The sequence below is a fragment of the Strix aluco genome, chromosome 4 (genome assembly GCF_031877795.1).
Source record: "Strix aluco isolate bStrAlu1 chromosome 4, bStrAlu1.hap1, whole genome shotgun sequence".
NCBI lineage: Eukaryota > Metazoa > Chordata > Aves > Strigiformes > Strigidae > Strix > Strix aluco.
Window position 1 is genome coordinate 117,900,269 of NC_133934.1, and position 20,672 is coordinate 117,920,940.

Below are 20,672 nucleotides of genomic sequence, written 5' to 3' on the forward strand. Positions count from 1 at the left end.
TACTACATATTGCCTGTGCCATACCATAAATATTTAATGGTCCTTTCAGGTTAAACTCCCCTGTCTCAAAGAAACAGAAGCTATTTGCTCTGACATCCAACATATCTTTTCATCAGTGCCTGCAGTCTGGAGTTACGTATCTCGGTTTTTCCCCTTCACCACCAAAACAAAGCTGCACTGGACATACATTTCCTGCATGGGTGCAGTGACTCTAAGAGTAACCTGCAAATCCATGGCAAAACCAGCCAGGCTGTGTAGAAATGGGCCAGAAGTGCACTAACAGAGCTGGGTTGTAGCAGAAGAAGGGCTCAGGAGAACGGTGAGGTGTCTGGGTGATAGAGAGAGCTCAGGCTTATCAGGGATTCAGCTTATATTGCAAGTGAAACACTGACCCGTCTCTCTGAGCTAGCTTGTCCTTGGTTAGCACAGCCAGCTAGGCAGGGCTATCAAACATGGTTCTGAAAAGGTGAAAATCAAACTAAATATGACTCCATCAGCATTTCATTTAGTTAGAAGATGCTCAAGTGAACCTGGTTGTATCATGCTAGTCTCAGAACTATCTAGATAAACATATTCTGCATCATGTGTAAGACAAGGGAAGCCACAGATCTTTTCTCCCCTACAGATGATGTGCTTCCAATTTACGCATATCCACACAAAATGGGGAAATCTGTTACGGGAGGCTATGTCTATCGGGGTTGCGAGTCACCAAACTTGAATGGCCTGTACATATTTGGTGATTTTATGAGTGGGTAAGTACATACTTGAGATACTCACTAAGCTGTACCCCCAGCCAAACTCCTCCAGCAATACTACACCTGCCTGCGAGTGCTCATGCAGTCTAACAACTGAGAACATGCTGCTACTCGCTGGTTGCAAGCACTGGGCAAATCCTGACTCCTCATTACAGAGGGCTCATGTGGCATGTTTTATATAACCTTTATTCCATGGTGCTGTGCAGGAATGCAATCTTTGCATTCCAGCAGCCCTCGACGTTGCTGATTCACATTGTGCCAGTACAAATAAAGGGGCAATGATATGATATTCATTTAAAGTCCTGGAAGTGGTGTAAAAAAGCATTTGAATACATCCTAAAAACAACCAAACCACTCTGATGCAATGTTTCCAGAGATCAAAGATATTGAAAGAAAAAAACCATATTGTCCAGCAGTGAGTCTGCTGCAAAGCTGTGACGAGGCAGGCATGAGACTGCCTTGTTTTTCCCCCACCTCCTCTTCCTTTGCTGTACCTGCATCTCCCAGGCCTGTCGCACGCAGCCCCCGCCCCGCCTGCCCCGGTCCTGGGTGCAAGAGAGAGGGCACAGAGCTGCAGTGAAGCCAGGTGCTCTGCATCTCTGGCAGGGTCCCCCCCCACAATAGCCTGATATCCCTTAAACCCCCTTCTATTCTTTTTTCATGTGTTTGTGTTGCCCTTGAAAGACAAAGTGTCGTGGGGGCGTATAATATATTTGTTTTAGTATTATCAATCCTTCATTTTTCAGAGGAGCTGCAGTTCCTGTTGCAGCTAATGAGGGTAGGAAACATTAAACATCCTTCCAGGTGTCCTCCTTAATGTTCATAGATCATCTTCTTGGTTGTGTTGTGGAAGTGTTCTTTTGCTTTGCAGACGCCTGATGTCTTTGAAGGAGGATCATGCTACTGGAGAGTGGCAGTACAGTGAAATCTGCATGGGGACAGGACAAACATGCATGTTTCCTGGGCTTATCAATAACTACTACCAATACATCATCTCCTTTGCTGAAGATGAAGCAGGTAATCGTTTAACTTTGTCACACAGAATGGCATGATGGTGATTTTTCTTCAGAGTGCAACACCAGAGAAGGGGTCAGAGAGGGTTCCTGGGAGGCAGTGGGTGGCGGGGAGGCAGAGCACGAGTCTGTCAGTCTGTAAAATGCCGGTCGGAGAGATTCCCAGCATCTCCCAAATATCAAACCAAAGTTACAATCCTAATTTTGAGGCCAGCATGCCACGCAGTGCCTGCAGGGGGAATTGGAGAGGCAGTTCCCTGCAGGACTGAGGCTGGCTGTTGCACTGCCCCCACACCTACCCTCTGGAGAGACAGGGAACAGCGGTGGGCAAATACAATAAAGCACAGTTTAGAAAAGAAACCTCATCCTTCACGGTGCCATGCTGTGGGGAAAGCAGGCCCTGAGAGGCTGAGAAGCTGATACCCGAGTGAGAGCAAGTCTATGCTCTTGGCTAGCTAAGAAGGCTGTTGACGTTATTAATGGATACAGGGAAGCAGATGTAATGAACAGTAATTATGAACCTGCTCACCCTGGCCTGGAATATTTGTACTTCTCGAGGTGAAGCAGAATGAAAGCCCTACGTTTTGTCTTGAGTGAAGCATCGGCAAAAGGCTGATTAAGTCTATATTTTATTAGTGCCAGCTGGGATTTTGCCTTGCATAGGACTGAAGGATGTAGTTTCAGTGGACCTTTGCATAGCTGTGTTTTAAGACTGGAGACATTTTGCTTTCTAGGAGGAAGCTGCTGCAATTTGAAAAGGATGAAATAAAGAGTCCTGGGGTGAAAGCTGGTGGTCGCTAGCTTTGTTTGTACAAGGGTATGGTTAATTGCCCAGCCCTGCAGCAGGACAGGGAGAGCATCCAGCTTGTGACTGAGGACAGGCAGAGGATGAGCCCAGCGATCTTTAGCCCCGTTGCTAAGTAGGCTCATGTGCGACTCAGCAATGCAGGAGTTTGTGTTCTGCCCTGTCGCGGGGAGGTCCTGGACTGGTCACAAGCACCTGCTCCCAGAATGCCCCAGTTTTTAAACTTCTGTTTTCCCTGTAGATTGTGTCAGGTGTGGATGTTGCACAAACGCAACATGCATTGCGTATCATATAAATGCAGATTTTATCATGTAAATGCAAATCATCTAAATTAAGTATTAGCTCAACAGTTTGACTTCAGAATTTTATCTTTTTTGGAGTTAAAATCCATTTTCTTTAATCATTAATGTTCATGGAAGGTAGAGCTGTTTTGCAGTGGTGAGGCACAAAGGATTTCTTACCCTAAAATCAGAATAACTTTGTTTAAATCAGCTTTATGCCAATTCAGAGGGCTGCCAAGAGAAGTATCAAGCTGTTAATTGCAGCCCTTGCTTATGCACGTGGGGAGCGGTGTCTCCCTTGTCCTGCGCCTGTGGGCAGAGTCTGTGCAAAGGGGGGGTGAAATGCTGCCCCCCTTCTTCTGCCCTGCACTTTTCATGTGTACTTTGTGTAAGTATAATAGAGCTGGGTGGAAATTTGGGCTGAAGTCTGTTCTCAGAGGTAGTTACTTGCCTTGTGTTTGCTTTATCATAATGGAAAGAAATCTGTTGATAACAGTGTAGTGAGTTGCTTTATCTGCAGTGAACAGTCTTCTCTTGCACTTCTTTGGTGTGCTGGGAATCTTGGCTTTTACAAGTTTATCACACAGTTTATTTTAACAAGCTTTTCTTCACGGAAGCATTTGTTTTTTGGGGTTGTTGCTCTGATGAATGTTAATCCAGCTGGTGCAGTGGATCTTTTTATGCGGTGGGGACACCTATATTTTTGGCTCATTGCACAGCCATTATAAAGTCAGCAGCCCCATCCCCTGGCAGCTGAATGTATCAGGGACACCCCAGGCACTGTGCTATGTGGGGTGCACGTGTGATAGCCTGTGCTTCACAGCCTGAGTATCCGTATTCCTGCCTGATAATTTGCAGGAAAGAGGGGTGGGATATAAAGCACACATCACTGCACCACAAGATGCGGTGCCAAGTGTTTCTCATCCCTGTTTGGATCAAGGCTGCCTCTGGCCTGTGGTTAACAGAGCACATCAGAAAAATCATAGAATCATAGAATGGTTTGGGTTGGAAGGGACCTTAAATAGATCATCCAACCCCGCTGCCATGGTCAGGGACACCTTCCACTAGACCAGGTAGCTCAAAGTCCCATCCAACCTGGCCTTGAACACTTCCACGGATGGGGCATCCACAACTTCTCTGGGCAACCTGTTCCAGTGCCTCACCACCCTCTGTTGGGGACCCCAGAGTTGGACACAGCACTCCAGGTGGGGTCTCAGGAGAGTGGAATAGAGGAGGAGAATCCCCTCCCTCGACCTGCTGGTGACACTTTTTTGATACAGCCCAGGATACAGTTGGCTTTCTGGGCTGCAAGTGCACATTGCTGGCTCATATTCAGTTTTCCATCCATTAATATCCCCAGGTCCTTCTCCCAAGGGCTGCTTTCAATCCATTCATCACCCAGCCTGTATTTGTGCTTGGGATTGTCCTGGCCCATGTGCGGGACCTTGCACTTGGCCTTGTTGAACTTCATGAGGCTTGCACAAGCCCACCTCTCAAGCCTGTCAAGGGCCCTCTGAATGGCATCCCTTCCCTCCAGCATGAAGAAAAGGAAGAAAAAGGAAGAAACCAGCCAGGGGTAGCCAGAGGCGTCTGGTTTCTGCCCTGGGAGCATCTGGAGGAGCTCAGCCCAGGGCAGCACAGGAGAACAGGGAGAAGGAGGGAGGCTCAGCAGCCAGTACCAGCTGCTACCAACTGCCCACACCTTCCTTTGACCACTCTGTCCCCTCTGCTCCTTCCACTCTTCCCCTTGGGGTACCCATAGGACACCCAAAGAAATCTGCCTTACTCACTAAGCAGGTCTCCATTGTCTCTTTTTCTTCCTTTTTTTTTTCTTCTCTTTGAAATATTGCATATTTATTTTTTCTCTCAGATCCTTTTCATTGCACTGCTCAAGCACTTGAGCTGGCAAAAGAGAAAGAAGAGTGCCGGAGGGACTGCTTATCCCAGCCTCCCCTGCACAACAGGAGGAGAAGGATGGAAATGCAGTTAAGAGAAAATAAGGCAAATAAATGGTGGTGGAACAGGTCAAGCCCTGTTCATGTGACCTGACAGAGCTGTGACAAACCAAATGCCTTTCGTGTGAGATACATCTCACTTTGTGAGTGTGCTAGAGAAAGCAAAAGCAAAATCTTGTTCTTCTATAGTTCACCCCAAAGGAGTGCTTCATCCAAAAGCGCAGAAGGCAGTGTGAACATTCTTAATTTCCTTTAATTTCATTTCAACAAAGGAAATTCAGGGTTTGACTGTTTTGTGTTAGAAGTTAAAGGACACAGATCAGACAGCTAAAGTCTGGGCAGCTGAACCTGCAGTGGAAATTTGTCCAAACAATATTTCATGACAATATGTAAAAGCTCCCACTCACTAAGAGTATTTTGTGCCACTGAACTGCAGAGGAACTCTCACTACAAACCCAAACACAAACCTGCCTTGTTTCCTCAAGGAGCCAGATCTCCACATTGGTCCCAGGTTTCCTGATGCTTTCTGACCTGTGATGCAGATTTAATGCCTTTGTGCTATACAGGACAGAAGTTGCATGGAGAGTTTTCATGGCTGTGTCCATTTTTTTTCCCAGGAGAACTTTACTTCATGTCTACTGGCATACCAAGTGCCACGGCTCCCCATGGAGTGGTGTACAAAGTGGTGGACACCTCTAGGTATGAGATGTTCTTTTTGCAGAGCCTAGGTGTGGTGCAGCATGTCCAGGTGTGGATGTGATGAATGATATTCACTAACTAGCTCTTCTCCCATGCTGGGCCCTTCTGTGGAGCTTGATCAAGGAACAGCTGGAGTAATCCACTGTAGGGCTGCTTTGCTCCTGCAGTCATGGGAGTCTATGCTGTCTGGTGATCACCAACTTGTTATGGGGCCTGTTGGTTGGGACATTTGTTCCTGAAAGCTAAAGGAGTATTTTATGTGTGTCTTGTCTTTCTCAAGCAAAGTTTCTCTAGATTCCTGCCCAAAAGGGGGCAGTTTTTGTCAAGGTGTTTATTCTCAGTTCCTCTCCATCCCTTGTAGCCAGCTGCGTCTCCCATAAGAGCCCCATGCCCAGGCAGCTGCAGCCAAAGCTGACCCAGTGTGACCTGCAGTGCTTTCTCGGGCAAACCAGAAATTAATGTCAAAAAGTATATTATTTTTTGTGTTTCAAAGAGGAAAATGGCTTGGACAGGGAAATAAGACCATTGTTACACCTTCTGGATCCCATGTGTGTATGTGAGACCAGGCAAGGCAGGGAATAGCTGTGTTTTATGGGAAGGCTTATAGCTGTTTTTTCCATCTTCTTGTTTTTTAAGCATTACTATTATTGGCTAAACACCAAACTACTTGCAGCCAGACATGTAGAGCGAGACTTTTGTAGCTTTTATTTTTGCAAACGGATTAAATTTACAGCTTTAGCTATCTGAGCATTTTGAACCAAACCACTTGTCTGCTTTTATGTTGGAACCAGACTCCAAAGTTAGAGTCCCCAGAGCTGCTGTGTGTTTTCCTCCGACTCTCCTCTGTCAGAAGCATTTTCCATTATCTAACACAGTGGAAGAGTTCCTGTAAACTGTGTATTAAGAGACTGGTATTACGCAACCTTTGCAAAAATAAAGAAAGCAGAAGTGAAAAGCAAGTCTTAAGTTTAAGTTTAAAAAGAAGTTTCTTTCCTGTGTAGAGTACAGAAACAACTCACAGAAAAATTCATAAAAGTAGGGAACATCCCTGTGTGTAGGTAGTTGAGAGAGAAGCTCTTTGCCTTCCACAGAAATGCAAATGCAAACAATCCTGATTACAAAGGAGTTATACCCTCCAGATGCAAACATCTTGCATTTTTGAACCAGTTAAAAAAACTCTGAAGAAGTCTGCGGATTAACCAGGCAGCTGTCATAGCAAAAAGTGATGATGAACTGGATGTAACTCCTCTAAAGTGAGAGATACCTCCATGGCAAACAAATTTGTGTCAAAATAATGTGCCATACTAAGAGGGAGCTTCTGTGTGAGACACTGAGAGTTCTTGTTTGAAACAAATGCATTTTTGGTACTACTTTTGTAGTAGTTAGTCTTTTGTTTGGGCTTTATGTGTGAATAATAGTGTGTTATTTTGCTTCTCTGAAGACAACCTGAAAACTTGCGCACACATGACCTTTATGTCAGATGTTCAACATATACTGTCTAGTTTTGTAATTTTTATTTTCAGTTTGATTAATCTCTTTCTGTAATGCTTGAACCTGACAATGTTTTATTTCCCTAATGGATTCAGCAATGGCAAGTGAAAACACAGCCAGAGGACTCCACTGCCTTGTGAATATTTGGACTTTGATCAGTGGAGATATGTGATTGTTTAATTATGTTTTCTACTGTAAGAGATTACTTGGATCATTTAAACAGACTTTTTTTTTTTTTCCTGATGAGCATTACATTCATAGAGAAATAGGAAGCAAAGGCTCAGAATGCCAGAGGAAAGGAATTAATTGTGCACTGTATGTGTCCCTTTTTGTGCAGGAGAGCACCACCAGGAAAATGCCGAGTTGAGCCGTCGCCAGTGAAAGTAAAAAGCAAGCGCATCCAGTTTGTGCCAAAGGAGAGTAAGTGTCACTGTTGCTGTTTATTATTGGTGCATGTTATCTGGCAGTAAATACAAACTCCAGGCTTGCACTATCTCTGTATGCCTGGAGACCACCCAGAACTTCAGAGTATCCTCAAAGTTAATTCTTACCAGCTGTTTTGGATCTGAAGAGTTGGTTCAAATAAGGCATAAGGTATTTCCCCTCTCCTGGCTGTGTGAAATCTCTGTAGTTTCTGCCCCTGTACATTTTCCCTTTTCCATGCTACATCGTACCTGTTTCATTACCACCAACTTGGTTTCCCCATAACTGTTTCTGTACTGAGAACCTGTGCTCAATGGGGCTTTTCAGTGGTAAGTGATTTTTTTGTAGTGCCTTCAGGTAGTGAGGAGCACTTCAGGAGCTGAAGTATATGATGGCTAAAGGGTTGGGAAATAGTTCATTGAGCAAGATGAGGGTTGAGTCACTGTTAGTTGTAAGTGAGAGAATATGGGATGAGGAAACACTCCCAAAAGCATTGAAGTGATCAGCCATTCAGGTGGACTTTTGGCTTATCCAAACCCCCCAGCACTTTTTGATTGCTTCATACTGAATGAAGTGTTGCACTGCTAAAGCTGGAGTAGTCAACAATGTAGCTGAATCTGCAACAAGCTAAGTACTATTTATGTTAAGTGCAAAAACCTAAATACACTATTAGGATCACAAAATTAGATCAGGCAGCATGACCTTTCTTTTTCCCTGTGTATTTTGTTTACACATGTAAGCGTGCACCTAAGCAGTACTCTAAGAACTTTGTCATGAAGTTAATATTACTGTAGGAAGTCTAATGTCAGAATACTTTTATTTAATTTTTAATTACATTAATCATGTTACACTGCATTTGAGTCATTGACAGTTCCTACAGCTTTGACTTCAGAGAGGAATGAGGGCACTCAGCACCTTCCAAGATGGAATCTTTAAGGTGGAATGAGATCTAAGGCTAATTATTAACTGTTGACATGCCTGAGCACTCAGCACGTCTTCAGAAACATTCTCCTTTGCAAGCTGTGCATGCAATTTCCAAACATTAGTAACTTGGTTCATGTTCAACCAGTTTTGTTTCTGCTTATGCATTATTCTCTATGCAATCCAAAGTTCAGATTTTTAAACTATACATATAACTAAATCTATTGGGTTTGTTTACTAGGTAGTTTTCATCATAAATTAAAACTTAGAAACACTGGGAGACATTCTGTTAAGTGTCTCAAGAACTAAATTCATTTTTAGGTGAAAACCAAGCATGAAAATTTTGATTCAGAAACCTGCAAGCAAGGACATGTAGCTGTAAATATTTTGCTGTTTCAGTTAGTCTTTAGTGTGAATGTAACAGAATTGCCAAGGCATGTGGTTTGCATTAGCTGGATGAGTGCATTTGTTGGAAGTGTATTTAATAAATAGCTTGACAAAGAGTAATATATAATAACAACTTGATTCAGTGAGGTGAAAAGCACTCCCATGTGACCATTAGCTTTCATGCAGTCCTACGTATCATTACATGAGTTCCAGGATTTTTAAGTGCTTTGCCAGATCAGGCTGCAGGAACTGAGGTGCACACAGGTAAGGCTTTCATATCTATTTCTTGCCTTCAGAACCTCAGCTTCCAAAGAAGGGAAATATTTTCATGCTACAAATACTATTCATCTCCAAAAAGTGTTATTTGGAAAAACTGGACCACTGCAAGGGTTAGTCTTTTGGGGACAATAGATACTAAGCACAAATAAGACAGTCCTATTTTCCTCATCTCTGTACTACAAAGCAAATGATGAATGAGAATGGATAAATCTAGGATATAATTCAAAAAGTTGTGATGTCTTTGCAAATGCCTGTGACACTGTCCCAGCTCAGTTGATTGTTATTCTGAGCAATTCTGAATTGCTTCCTTCTGACAAGCTAAAACTTATTTTTAAGCTAAAAATAGAGCACATGTAAATAAGCAAGTCCAGTAACGCCTGGAAACTGTGACAGCAAAGAATTTTCAGCTCTTCAGAGTTGAAGGCTCTTTTATTTTTTTTCATAAGGAAGAAAAAACCCAACCCCAAATCCTGTTTTATGTGTTGTCCTGGCAACTCCGTTCCTTTTGCACATTCCAGTTGCCAGAGAGAATTGATTTTGAATGTTCCTGACTTCAGCTCCTCTGAATAAAGCATCTGGCCCAGTGGGGAGGCCGGCGCTCTCTTCTGGTAACGATCCAATCATTAGTAATGAAGAGAAGAGCAGAAATAGTGCCTGTCTTTAAAATGCTTTCAGCAGGGGAGAAGGGTACGGTGGGGAACTCCTCTTCTGAACGTGAAACTCCAACGCCTGCCCTTTCAAGGCCAGGCTGAAGCTTTGCCAATAAACTGCTTGGAGTTTCCTTCTTGGGAGAGGCTTGCCTGTTGGCATTAAGCCCTGCAGTCGTCTCTGCTAACTAAAAGCAGCCGACATTTTTCACTGAGGAAGTATTGGCTCACCGGGAGTGTTGTTGCTTCTCAACAGGATCAAGTAAGCAAATTCCAAGAAACAAGTTAAATAAGTCAGAAATCAGCGCTGGTTTCATACAGTTGTCTTTAAGTATTGTCCATAGAGTGACAGACTCATGGTTTCCTGGGTTTTTCCTCCAACAGAGCTTATTGTGAAAACACCAACGCCACGTCCCCGGCTGAAGGCCACGACGGAGGCCCCACGGGGAGTCAGGCCAGACCCCGAAACGCCCCTCACGCCGGCTGTGGACTGGGTGGGCCAAGCCCCACCGCCGCCAAGGAACCGAAGCAGGACGCCCACCACCCCCACACCGGGCGGCAGGACCCCCAAGCCCAGGAAGGGAGGAGAGAGGAGGGGGCAGCGCAGGAAGAAGAAACCCCCCGGTCCAGCCCGGCCGCTGCAAAATGGCGCTGTGCGGCTGATGGAGCAGCAGGGCCGTGGCCGGAGCCACGGCCGGGTGGAGGTTTACATCAACGGTGAGTGGGGCACGGTGTGCGACGATGGCTGGACCTTGTCTGCCGCCACCGTGGTGTGCCGCCAGCTGGGCTTCCCCTATGTGGTGCGGGCCAGCAAGAAGGCAGAATTTGGGGAAGGGACCTCCCTTCGCATCCTCCTGGACGATGTCCAGTGCTCTGGGCAGGAAAAGACACTGCTGGAGTGTGCCCACGCTGACGTGGGCACGCACAACTGCTCCCATGAGGAGGACGCTGGCGTGGTGTGCAGCCGGGAGGAGGTGGCAGACTGGTGACAGAGGAGCTGGGGAAGGCAGCTGAGGGGTTTGGAGCACGCCCCTCTCTTCCCCAACCCTCTAAACCAGGGTCAGTATTGAGGAGGGTGTGCTCTGCCTTGAATGCTGCATCTGTTCAAAGTAATCTGTGGTTTTCTTCATGTTCATCCCCATACATGTGCCTCAGAGGGAAAGAAAACATAAAGTGAAGAAGCAGCGACTTGAGTATGTTGTGGGCAGGGACTGTGTATGGGGTTTTTTTAATAAGAAGAAAACCCTGAACATCAGCCATTATAGATTAGAAAAGAGATGCATCCTGTTGCCCTTTCCCCTTCTGAAATACAGCATTCCCCAGCTGTGCTTCACAATATTTTGCAGAAAAATAAATTCCCAAATGACCATGTTTCGCTCTTATGGAAGTGTTTGAGTTGTTTGGCTTGCTTTGCCACCTGCAGCTCTGAGTGGTGGTTTCTAAGTATGCATAAATCTGTGCCTTTCTTTGCAAAATACAAAAGCAGATTTTTTTTTAACTTTCCATGTACTAGTTGAAAGGAAAATGATTCTCTGTAATGCTTTTTATTGGTATAAGCTTATTGGTTATCAAAGATAACTGTGTCTAAGCAAAATCAGATAAATTAGAAAAAGTCATAGAATACCACCTGGAAAATATTTCTGCAGTTTATACTAGCCTAAGTGAAAAGAAAACCTGGCCTTTTTTACATGAACAGAATCGTTATCAAGTTTAACTCTGAAGTTACTTTGTACATGTTTATCCGCTTTCCCAAAGGTTGTGAAGCCACATGTTTTTGCATTCAGTTTTCAGAGGTGTAAATGACTAGACAAGAAGTAATGTACTGGGGTAATAATCCTGTAATATTTACCCCTTTTTAAAGGATATTACAAAAAAACCCCAAACTCATTTTGTCTGAAATGTGCTTTTCACCTGAGCGGTGATTGGAGACACGTGTTCTCCTCATGTCTGCATTTGATAGTATTTTGCCTGGTTATTTTTTTCCCCAATGTAATCAGGATAGGTTTTATCTTGCTGCTCACACAAGAACATGAGAAAGACAAAATGAAACAAATGTAAAATGACTAGTGTATCCAGAAAAGTTCATATGCAAAACCTTGTATCTAAAACTCTTACCATGGATATTTATTTTAATTCCCCAATTTCAAGTTGACAGTGTCCTCTTAAGCCTACAACATTGATGTATATGGTAAATGAATTTGTTTTAAATATTTTTCCTGAACTTTCTGATATACCCATTAAATACTTTTTGATATTAAAGAACACCTTCACTACACAAAAACAGACAATCAGACAAATAGCACTGGTTCCCTACTTCTTAAATATAAAGGGGTGAACAGACATATAAAGTGCCTTTTGCAAAATGCTACTCTCATTTCATTGGAAAACCTACAAATGCCATCAGGCACCAGACTGTCATTAGGCTTTTCTCATCGCAGTGAAGATGCAAATGCATTTGTTTAAAGTGCAGAAATTCACTTCAGGCACATCAAAACGTTCAGGGAACAAGAGAGTCCTTTGTAAATACTTCTGTTAAAAGAGTTGGCACCTGTTGAGCTGATGGGACTAGAGGGCTGGAAGAAAACAGAAAGTGGAGATATAATCTTTCTTCTTCCAAATTCCTCTTCCGCTTCTTTTGGCTCCTTAGCCAAATTTCAGATAGCTCTAGCTGTGACATTTTAAGGAGAATGTTGGTCATAGTTATGCTTAAAAAATTCTGAGTAGAAAAAAGACCTGCACAACAGAAGTCACTCTAAAGAAACTGAGATGATTCGAGGATGTCTGCTATAGACCAAGTAGACAGGCATTTCACCATCATTTTCCAGGTACTTTAGCATTCTTGTTCTAATTTAACTATTAGTTACCCTACACCTGCTTTAGCTCATTTGAACCTCCTGAGCATAAGCAGAGGCCACCTACATCTTGTGTATTGCTGGTGGTGACTGCCACCAACCGCCGGCTGGCAGTCACTCCGTGGCACACAGTCTCTGGTGGCAGTTCAAGGCATATGGAAACCAGCCCACGAGGAGCAGCCTTCGGTAAGAGCGAGCTGTGCCATGGCTCGGCTGATGGCAAACACAGAGCCGTACACCCCCGGTGTTTGCTGCTGGCATTATGTGGGTGCTGCTGGCTTCACAGGGGAAATATTTATCAGCAGAGGAAGAGACAAGACTTGCAAATAAGTTTTTTTCCCCTTATCCTTTCTCGTAGCCTACAATGAGTGGGGAAAGCATTCAAGTAGATGCGTGCCAGCTCAGTACGTGTGGATGTGTGTGCGAGTCTGTGCCTGCCAGCTCACTACGCTGTTATGATGCTGGGAAGATATTTCTGACCATTGTGGTCCCTTCCAAGTTTGAAACATATCTGTTCTAAATCCTGGTATTTGTCAGTCTAGTTCCATGGTATTTAAATAATGAGCGTGTACTACTCAAAGCCCAGAAGCACATGTGCATTTAAATACCTGATACATCGTTTGCTGTTTAATAGGATTCTTATTGACAGCTGAGTGGTACACTCAGTGTACCCCGGCCCCACAGCCCAAACCCAGAAAAACACTCTCAGGAATGCACCGAGCAGAGCTTGCCTCTTCTTTAACCTGTTAGCGTTGATATGGTTGTATAGGGGCTGTCCCCAGTGCAAATCTGTCCTGCTGTGTGCGAGCTCAGCCCGGCACTGTTTGGTTATGATCAACATAGAAATTGAGAAGTGTAGAGGAGAAAACCAGTCACAACATATCAATATCCAAGCCTGCTTTTCCTCTGGGAAAGATGCCAATAGACCTCTTTAAATGGTCAGCTTGGCATGTGAGATGCATTTGCCCCCTTAGATACTTTCAGACATTTTTCGATATGGAAAGAGATGTAAGCATTATTTGATAATTAATAACTGCATTCCAAATTTAAGTTTTAAGAGTTCATAGTTTTTCCTCTGTAAACAAACAAGACCTCAAACCCATTTGACATGTGTCCATACCTTGCTGCCTTGTACATGACCTTCCCAAGGTTTTCATGTCTAGACTTTACCCTGGGGCACAGAGCTGCCTTGAGCAATGTTTTAGTGTAGTCAGAAAAGCAGCTGCAATGGAAACAGCAATCATTCCTTAACAATAATGTGGTAAATAGGATGCTATTTTTAAGGAAAAAAAAGTCTCTAGCGTTCAGCCAGTTGTAAGCACTGACATCAAGTAGCTTGTTCCTCAGGGGCATTAGCTTTTGGCTATGACTAAACCCTTGGACTGTGTTGGTTATTATTAACCATCTCACCAATTACTTGCCCACTCCATGCTGGAAAATTTTATGGACTGAGAAGGATCAGGACCTCAGTATATATGAGCTGGGTGACAACCGACTCAGGGTGAAATTCACTGCAAAGGTCTGTATTTGGCAGTGTTGGGTAAGTAACATCTAAACCCACTTGTAGTTTGTTTTGCAAAAGTATGGTTGACTCCTGTATCCAGTCTAGTTTAATCTGTGGCAAAAGGTCTGGGTTTAGGTCAGCTCACTGCTCACGAGCAGTTACTTTTTCTGAGAGTTTTCCTGTCCACATCTGCCAGGCATGGACAGGAGACAACAGTATAGCAGTGCATGTCAAGCTTGAACGAGGTGACTTTAATGGCCTTGAAAAGTGCCAAGGTCCAGTGCTGCCCACGAGGGACCTTATTTCCACAATCTCCTGCAGAATGAAACAGCAAAAGGCTTTATCCTGACCAAGTCAGGACATCATGTCGCAGAGCCAGAAACGACTGGAGCATATTTGATTGTCAGTACCCCCAAATCAAGGATTTTTTTTTTCCTGGTAAATGAAGGGGCACCATCTTCAGAGCAGCCCCCAGCACACCTGTGGCCCATGTTAATCTGCACCCTCCCAGATCACCCCGGGCTAGGTCAGGAGTCAGGATCAGTTGGCCTGATAACCAAGGAATGAGTCTGTTTAACTTAATAGCGTAGACAAAGCCTTTCTGAAACCTAAACCCAAGGTGGCCGGTTTTCCTACAGGACTGAGCTTCCCATTGCAAGACCATGTAGGCCTTTTGATAATTTGTTTTTCTGGAAGATACAGAAATAAAAACCTCTCTGGACCTGATCAAAAGTATTGGGAGACAAAATGATGGCTTTATTTTATTTTTTTGCACCTGCTTTTGAACACAGTGAGTATATCACTACTATTTGGACTGCTCACTTTTTTTCCCCCTTTACTTTTACTCTGTATGGTGTATTGTGGTTTTAGGGATCATGCAGATGAGTTGCAGACCACAATGTATTTCATTCCTATGCATGTAGCAATTCTTTAAATTTAAACCAAGATTTTAGACCATTTGTGCTGTGCCCACCTTTCCAGTATGACACTTAAAAACACCTTAAAAAGAAAAGGAGCTTCTGGAGGAAGCAGCAGGGCCTGTTTTGGGAGCCATGGTCCCAGAGGCTCGTGCCATGCACAGGATGATGGGGAAAGCCCTGAACTGCGAAGGTCTTCCAGGGCATCTGCAGTTCTGCATAGGCAGGTTGAGAAGATCTTGCATCACCCAAGGTTTTATCTTGGAAGAGCAGTGGGAAAGGAAGAAAGATCTCACTTGAGTTTTTCATCTGCCTCCTCCTGCATGCCATAGCTTGTGACACAACACAACATGCTGTCATGCAGTCTCATCGCACACAGTCCCACCGGCTGGAGATGTCCTCCAGCCCAGCCGCAGCCCTCGTGCCCCAGCAGCTGCTGCTCAGTCAGCCGTGAAGATGCTCTGGACTTCCTCCCCAGCAGGTGTTGTGGCTTGGGACTCTGCGCTCGGGGATCAGACAGAAGGTCAAGTTTTTGTTATTAACTTGATGCCACTTCTCAATTTCCTGTTCCTTTATAATTAGGTTAAAATAATGGGCCATTTTCTGTTTCCAAAAACATTATAACTGCCCTCACTAGCTTTGGCTTGGCTGGATTTAATTATTATTTACACTGATACAAATAGCAGCAGAACTGGCCTACTGCATTACATTCTTTATATATATATATATGTATATATATGCTGAGGAAAGTTATGTACTTCTGAATGGAAGTAGCATTTTTCTTTAAATTTTATTAATAACTGGATTTAAAATAGAGTCATGTATTGAATCGTGCTGGTAACACAATTGAAGTCTATATTTTGTAGTGTTAGTTATAATATCGGAATTTGATTTATGTAAGAAAAATAACCAAATGTTTATGTAAAAGTATGCTTTTTTTTTCCTTTGAGCTGATGTATGAATGAATTTAACTGTAAGCTCACAGCAGCAAATACCTCCCCATACCTTGCAAATAACTGGTAAAAGGGAAGCAATCACTGACTGTTTAAGGGAAGGGAGGTTAAGGTAAATGTCTCTCCTATATTTGGTAGAAAATTCTGTATGGTCTTACTTTAAATAAGTTCATCTGCCTCACTACTTTTCACATTGGTTGTCATAATAATAGTAAAAAACCAGAGATCAGATATTATTACCTGGCCATCAGAAGAACAAGATGGGTTTTGGCGGTGTACTTCAATGAATATTTTGAAATCTGGTTATATTCCTCTCCTGGTGTTGCTCTGAGCTGGATAACGGTCTGCTGGCATTGTGGTGTTTGTGTCCTGGGTTCAAAGATACACAAAATATGTCTGAACTCTCAGGCTATGGTAGATTCCATGTTAAGCTGAGCTGTAGTCATGCAGCAAGAAAGCCTGAAAATATACATCTTCTGTCCTGAACTTTCCAATCCTTGGAGCAGAGAACTTTATCTTTTTCATTATTAAAAGCAAATGATTATTTGCCACAATATCGTGACTACATGAGATGATCAAACGGAGGAAGGTGAAGACACGCTGCATAGAGACACAATGAATATGTGGGACACAGTGCTTCCTGTGGGATTGCCCACGGGTGGCAGAGCCGCTAGAGCCGGGCAGAAGGACCGAAATCCCTAAACAGCAGCCAGTCCTTGGATTCCACCTGTACAGTGTTTCTGCCTAGGAAAGGAGGAGATGCCTAGTAAAACCAGTCCTGAAGTTTGTGTTTCTGCTGGAGATGAATGGAGTGCTCATGCTAGCCCCAGACCCCCACTAAGTCCATATGGACCTTTAGGCAGGGAGTGAGGTCTTAGCCTGTAAATTCTCCAGGATAGGCACTAATTTAATCACCATCTGCACTTAACCAGTAGCACACAACAGATGTAGACATTTAACAAGAAAATTAAAAACTCTTTATTTAGAAATGTATTTTATTGGTAAATTCAGACTGCCCCAGGATACCCAGCCCTCTGGCTGACTGCGTGCTGCAGAAGGCATTTCCCAGCACAAAAGATGCCTATGTTGTGCCTTCTCTTCGCTGTCCTCACTTACAGCCTATACGACGCTGGATCGAGAGAGAGAGAGAGCAGTAAATGTTTTCAAACCTAAATAGCTACAAAAAGACAAGCAAAAGAGAACAGGAGTTTGGACCAACCCTACATCACATCAATTTTTCAAATTTACCTTGTAACTTCACACCAGTTAATGGTTCCCAGCTCTCCGCTCTGCTGTTCTGTTCCCAAGTCTCGCTCTTTGTGATTATGGGAATGTGCAAGGTGGCAAAATGTCCACGCGATGGCAGTTCAGTCCCCAGCAGAAGGGTGACAGACAGGGAAGTTCAGCGTCCCCAAGTCTGCACTCCTTCCTTCTTGGTGCAGTGGGTGGCTCCCAGGTGCATAATAAACATAACAGTGCAGTCCCTTGGTATCATGTCCTTCACTCAAGGGTAAAGAAACAAGTTAGAATAAAAAAAAAAAAAAAAAATTGTTATTAAAGCTTGTTAAAATACAAACAAAAGGTTTTATTGAAGCTTATCTTTAAAGCCTGAAATATAAGGTAATTTCATGATATCTACCCAGGCTGAATACTTAGGGAAGGGGAGTTTATCAGCTGATAATTACATCTGCATGAGAAGATTTATTCTGAGAGCTTGCCTGTTCTAGACAGGGATCAGAACTATATTACATGGCCTTTCTATCCCATCAAAATGTATAAAATGCCAAATATTTTATCACCTCCATGTGAGCTGCTCACAAACAAGGTACAAGCAGGAATTTTCCACAGGAATTACTCTGAGAGTGATTTCAAATGAAAGAACTCCTTGCATATAGTTTCAATCTATTCTAGAAATATGCTGAAAAAAAAATTGATGAAACTCAGAAAATCATTGTTTCATCAGGAGGTTCATTGAGTGGCTTTAAAGACATAGTTTCATTAGCTAGGTTTAGTTTTTAAGAACTTTCTCTGGGTGGTGCTATTCTTGTGATTAGCTGCATCTTTTCTAGTGATGGGTATTCGTATCATGAGATCATGCTATATATTACCTGACCAAATGGGAAGGAATGTTAGCTTTTTTTTCTGAAAACAAGAGGTTATAAAACCCTAGCCTTAACAGGCAAAAAAAAAAAAAAAAAAAAAAAAATCTAGTTTTAATTAAGATAAGCAGAAATCGTAGTTATATTGTAGGTCTTTGAGAACATAACGACAACATAATTTCCAGATTAAAAAAAAAATCTGTGCGAAAGCATGTGTACCCAAAACAGAAGGGAAAATCATTCCAGGGTTGTTGCAATTATTTCAAACCAAAGAAGGAACTACCTGTTCAAGAAAAATCAATGTTAAGATTAAATGTAACAGAAGCCCAAAGAATATTTGAAAATATAGAACCAGCTTTTGCTCCATTCTATACTGACAAAAAGTTTCTAACATTTTATACCATTTGACTGTTATCACCAGTCAGTGTTTCTCTGAGGCTGTAATGTGGCGTTACTACCAAACTCTTCTGCTATGCCATGAGAAGCCAAAAAAGTGATGCTGGCCACCAAGCATGCCCAGTGGAGCAGCCCTGCCCACCCGCAGGCTGGAAGTCCATGGACGAAGTGATCAGGTGTATTTGTTCTCATGAGACACATCTGGTGTCCTTCCTCACCTCTCCTGAGCATGGTGGCCACCCAAAAGTAAAAAAAAAAAAGGCTCATTCACAGTCTGATGACAAGTCTCTGGTCCTTCTGCCTCCCTGAGGACTCACTGGGCTGACAGCACACGACTCCTGCCCTGCCCAGGCTGAAAAACCCAAACATGGGCAGGCTTTGGCCATGCCTGCTGGGAGAGCTGCTGGTTCCTCGGGACTTCAAAAGAAAATCCCGGTCATCCTCCAAGGTCTGCAACACCAAATCTTTCTTTAGCTTAGCTTACACTATAAAGCCAGTGCAACTTCTTTCATCTGCCTGGTTTTTGACCATTTTGTGATCTGTGTTTCTATGGCAAGTTTAATTGAAGTTGGCCAGTAGGTGTTAGCCACTAAGTTGCTAGTGAGGGATATGGAGACACACATCCACACAGGAAAGCAACGTAAGACACAGAGGCACGGCTTCTAGAGGTGCCCCTTAAATTCCCCTTCACCGTTGACTCCCTGCTGCCTCTCTGTCATTAAAAGCCCATTCAAATTTATTTACAGTTTGAAACAAAAATGCAGTAGAGATAAAAATCTCTCACCTTATACCAACATGTGCTGTTGTTGCTTTGACAGCATTCTCTGCTCTCTCTGATCTGCTAGTTTCAAGTGCAAGCAGAAACTACACAAGAAAACCAAAGAAAACCTGCAGAATTTGGCATTTTAAGCACAGTCATTGCTTCCATTTGGAAACCACAGTGAGCTGACTCTTGGGGATGCCTGGCAGATGATTGCTGCATCAGATGGACAAAAACAGGGGGTGCCATGCGTTACATCCTCTCCCTCCTGCTGTGAAGAGGCACTGCCATATGGGAGCTGCTGTGGGAGAGGAGCAGGGGAAAGACACCCCATGGGAAATGGTGGGGATGAAAAGTCCTGCAGCAGCCTCATATGGTGCTGAGAAATGTCGGAGACCCACAGGCAGCAAAATAGACATGATAAAAATCTAGGTAGTTTAGTATCCTGTCTCCAGCTGGTTGAGTAAAGCTTGTATGGAGAAAGAGTGCATGAATGGAATTGTCTTGTGAAAGCCTGGCAGGCAGGTGGTTTGCTGCTTTTCTTTACAGGGCAGCAGAGTGTCCTGCTTCTCCTTCCCTTGCTGCAGCCAGAGCTGTGGGGACGGTGGAGATGGTGGAGAGGAGCGTCTGTCACCCCGCATGCAAGGTGGGCAACCTTCGAAGGGTGGGCACAGGATCCAGCAGGCAGGGGCTGCAACATGGGGAAGGGGCCCCCATCTCTTTCCCTGGCTCCCTGTGAGACGATTTAATAATTTAGCCTCCATAACAGCTGTTGCAATTAGTTCCTCCATTTAACAATTTGTCGTGAAATATCTCTTCCTCTTCTAGACCTGCTGCCAGATCACTTCAGTGGGTGCCTCCTTGTTCCTCAATTATAGAAAGTAATCATTAGTCTGTCCCTATTCATCTCCAAACCACTGATGGTTTTCCAGACTCCTGTCATAATCTCCCTCAGTCATCTTTTTTCCAGTTTGGAGGCCTAATCTCTTCTGTCTCTATTTCTAGGAAGAAGAGCATGTGCAGTATTCATACACAGGGTGTGTGCTCTAGATTTAGAGTCTTCTATATACTAATACAGTCAGGCATCTTGATTTGCTCACTCTCCCATTTCTTATCACTGCCTGTGCTCTGCTTACTTCTTTGGTCTGTACTAAGCATTAAGCTGATGTTTCCTGAACTGGTGCCACCACCATTTGTATATGTATATATATATAACTGGGCTGGATGTATATACATAGTTTACCTTTCCCCATGCATTACTTTTCATTTACCAGAAATGAATTTCCACCATTTTATGGCTTGGTCCCTTGTGTCTTGCGATCCTTATGCAATTTGTGGAAGTCAGCTTTAGATTGCCTGTTTTCAATAAAACTGTATCATCTCTCATTCCCCTGCCTGGATGATGAATGAGCATGTTGTATAACACAGGCCCCAAAGCAGACTGCTCTGAAAATCCTCATCTATTGGTTCCTACAGGCATCAACAGTGTATTCCCTTTGCATCTTGTATTTTAAACAGTTAAAAGTCAACACAGA

The 20,672-nt window shown here is 43.5% G+C and overlaps 1 protein-coding gene across 1 annotated transcript in view; it reads left to right on the top strand.

The window, feature by feature from the left end:
* Positions 1-20,523, top strand: part of HHIPL1 (HHIP like 1) — a 31,031-nt gene extending 10,508 nt beyond the window's left edge. The window contains exons 5-9 of the mRNA XM_074821306.1: positions 626-752; positions 1,627-1,772; positions 5,427-5,508; positions 7,337-7,419; positions 10,041-20,523. Coding sequence (XP_074677407.1) covers positions 626-752; positions 1,627-1,772; positions 5,427-5,508; positions 7,337-7,419; positions 10,041-10,645 — 1,043 coding nt within the window. The 3' untranslated portion in view covers positions 10,646-20,523. The remainder of the gene's footprint in view (positions 1-625; positions 753-1,626; positions 1,773-5,426; positions 5,509-7,336; positions 7,420-10,040) is intronic.
* The last annotated feature ends 149 nt before the right edge of the window (positions 20,524-20,672 follow it).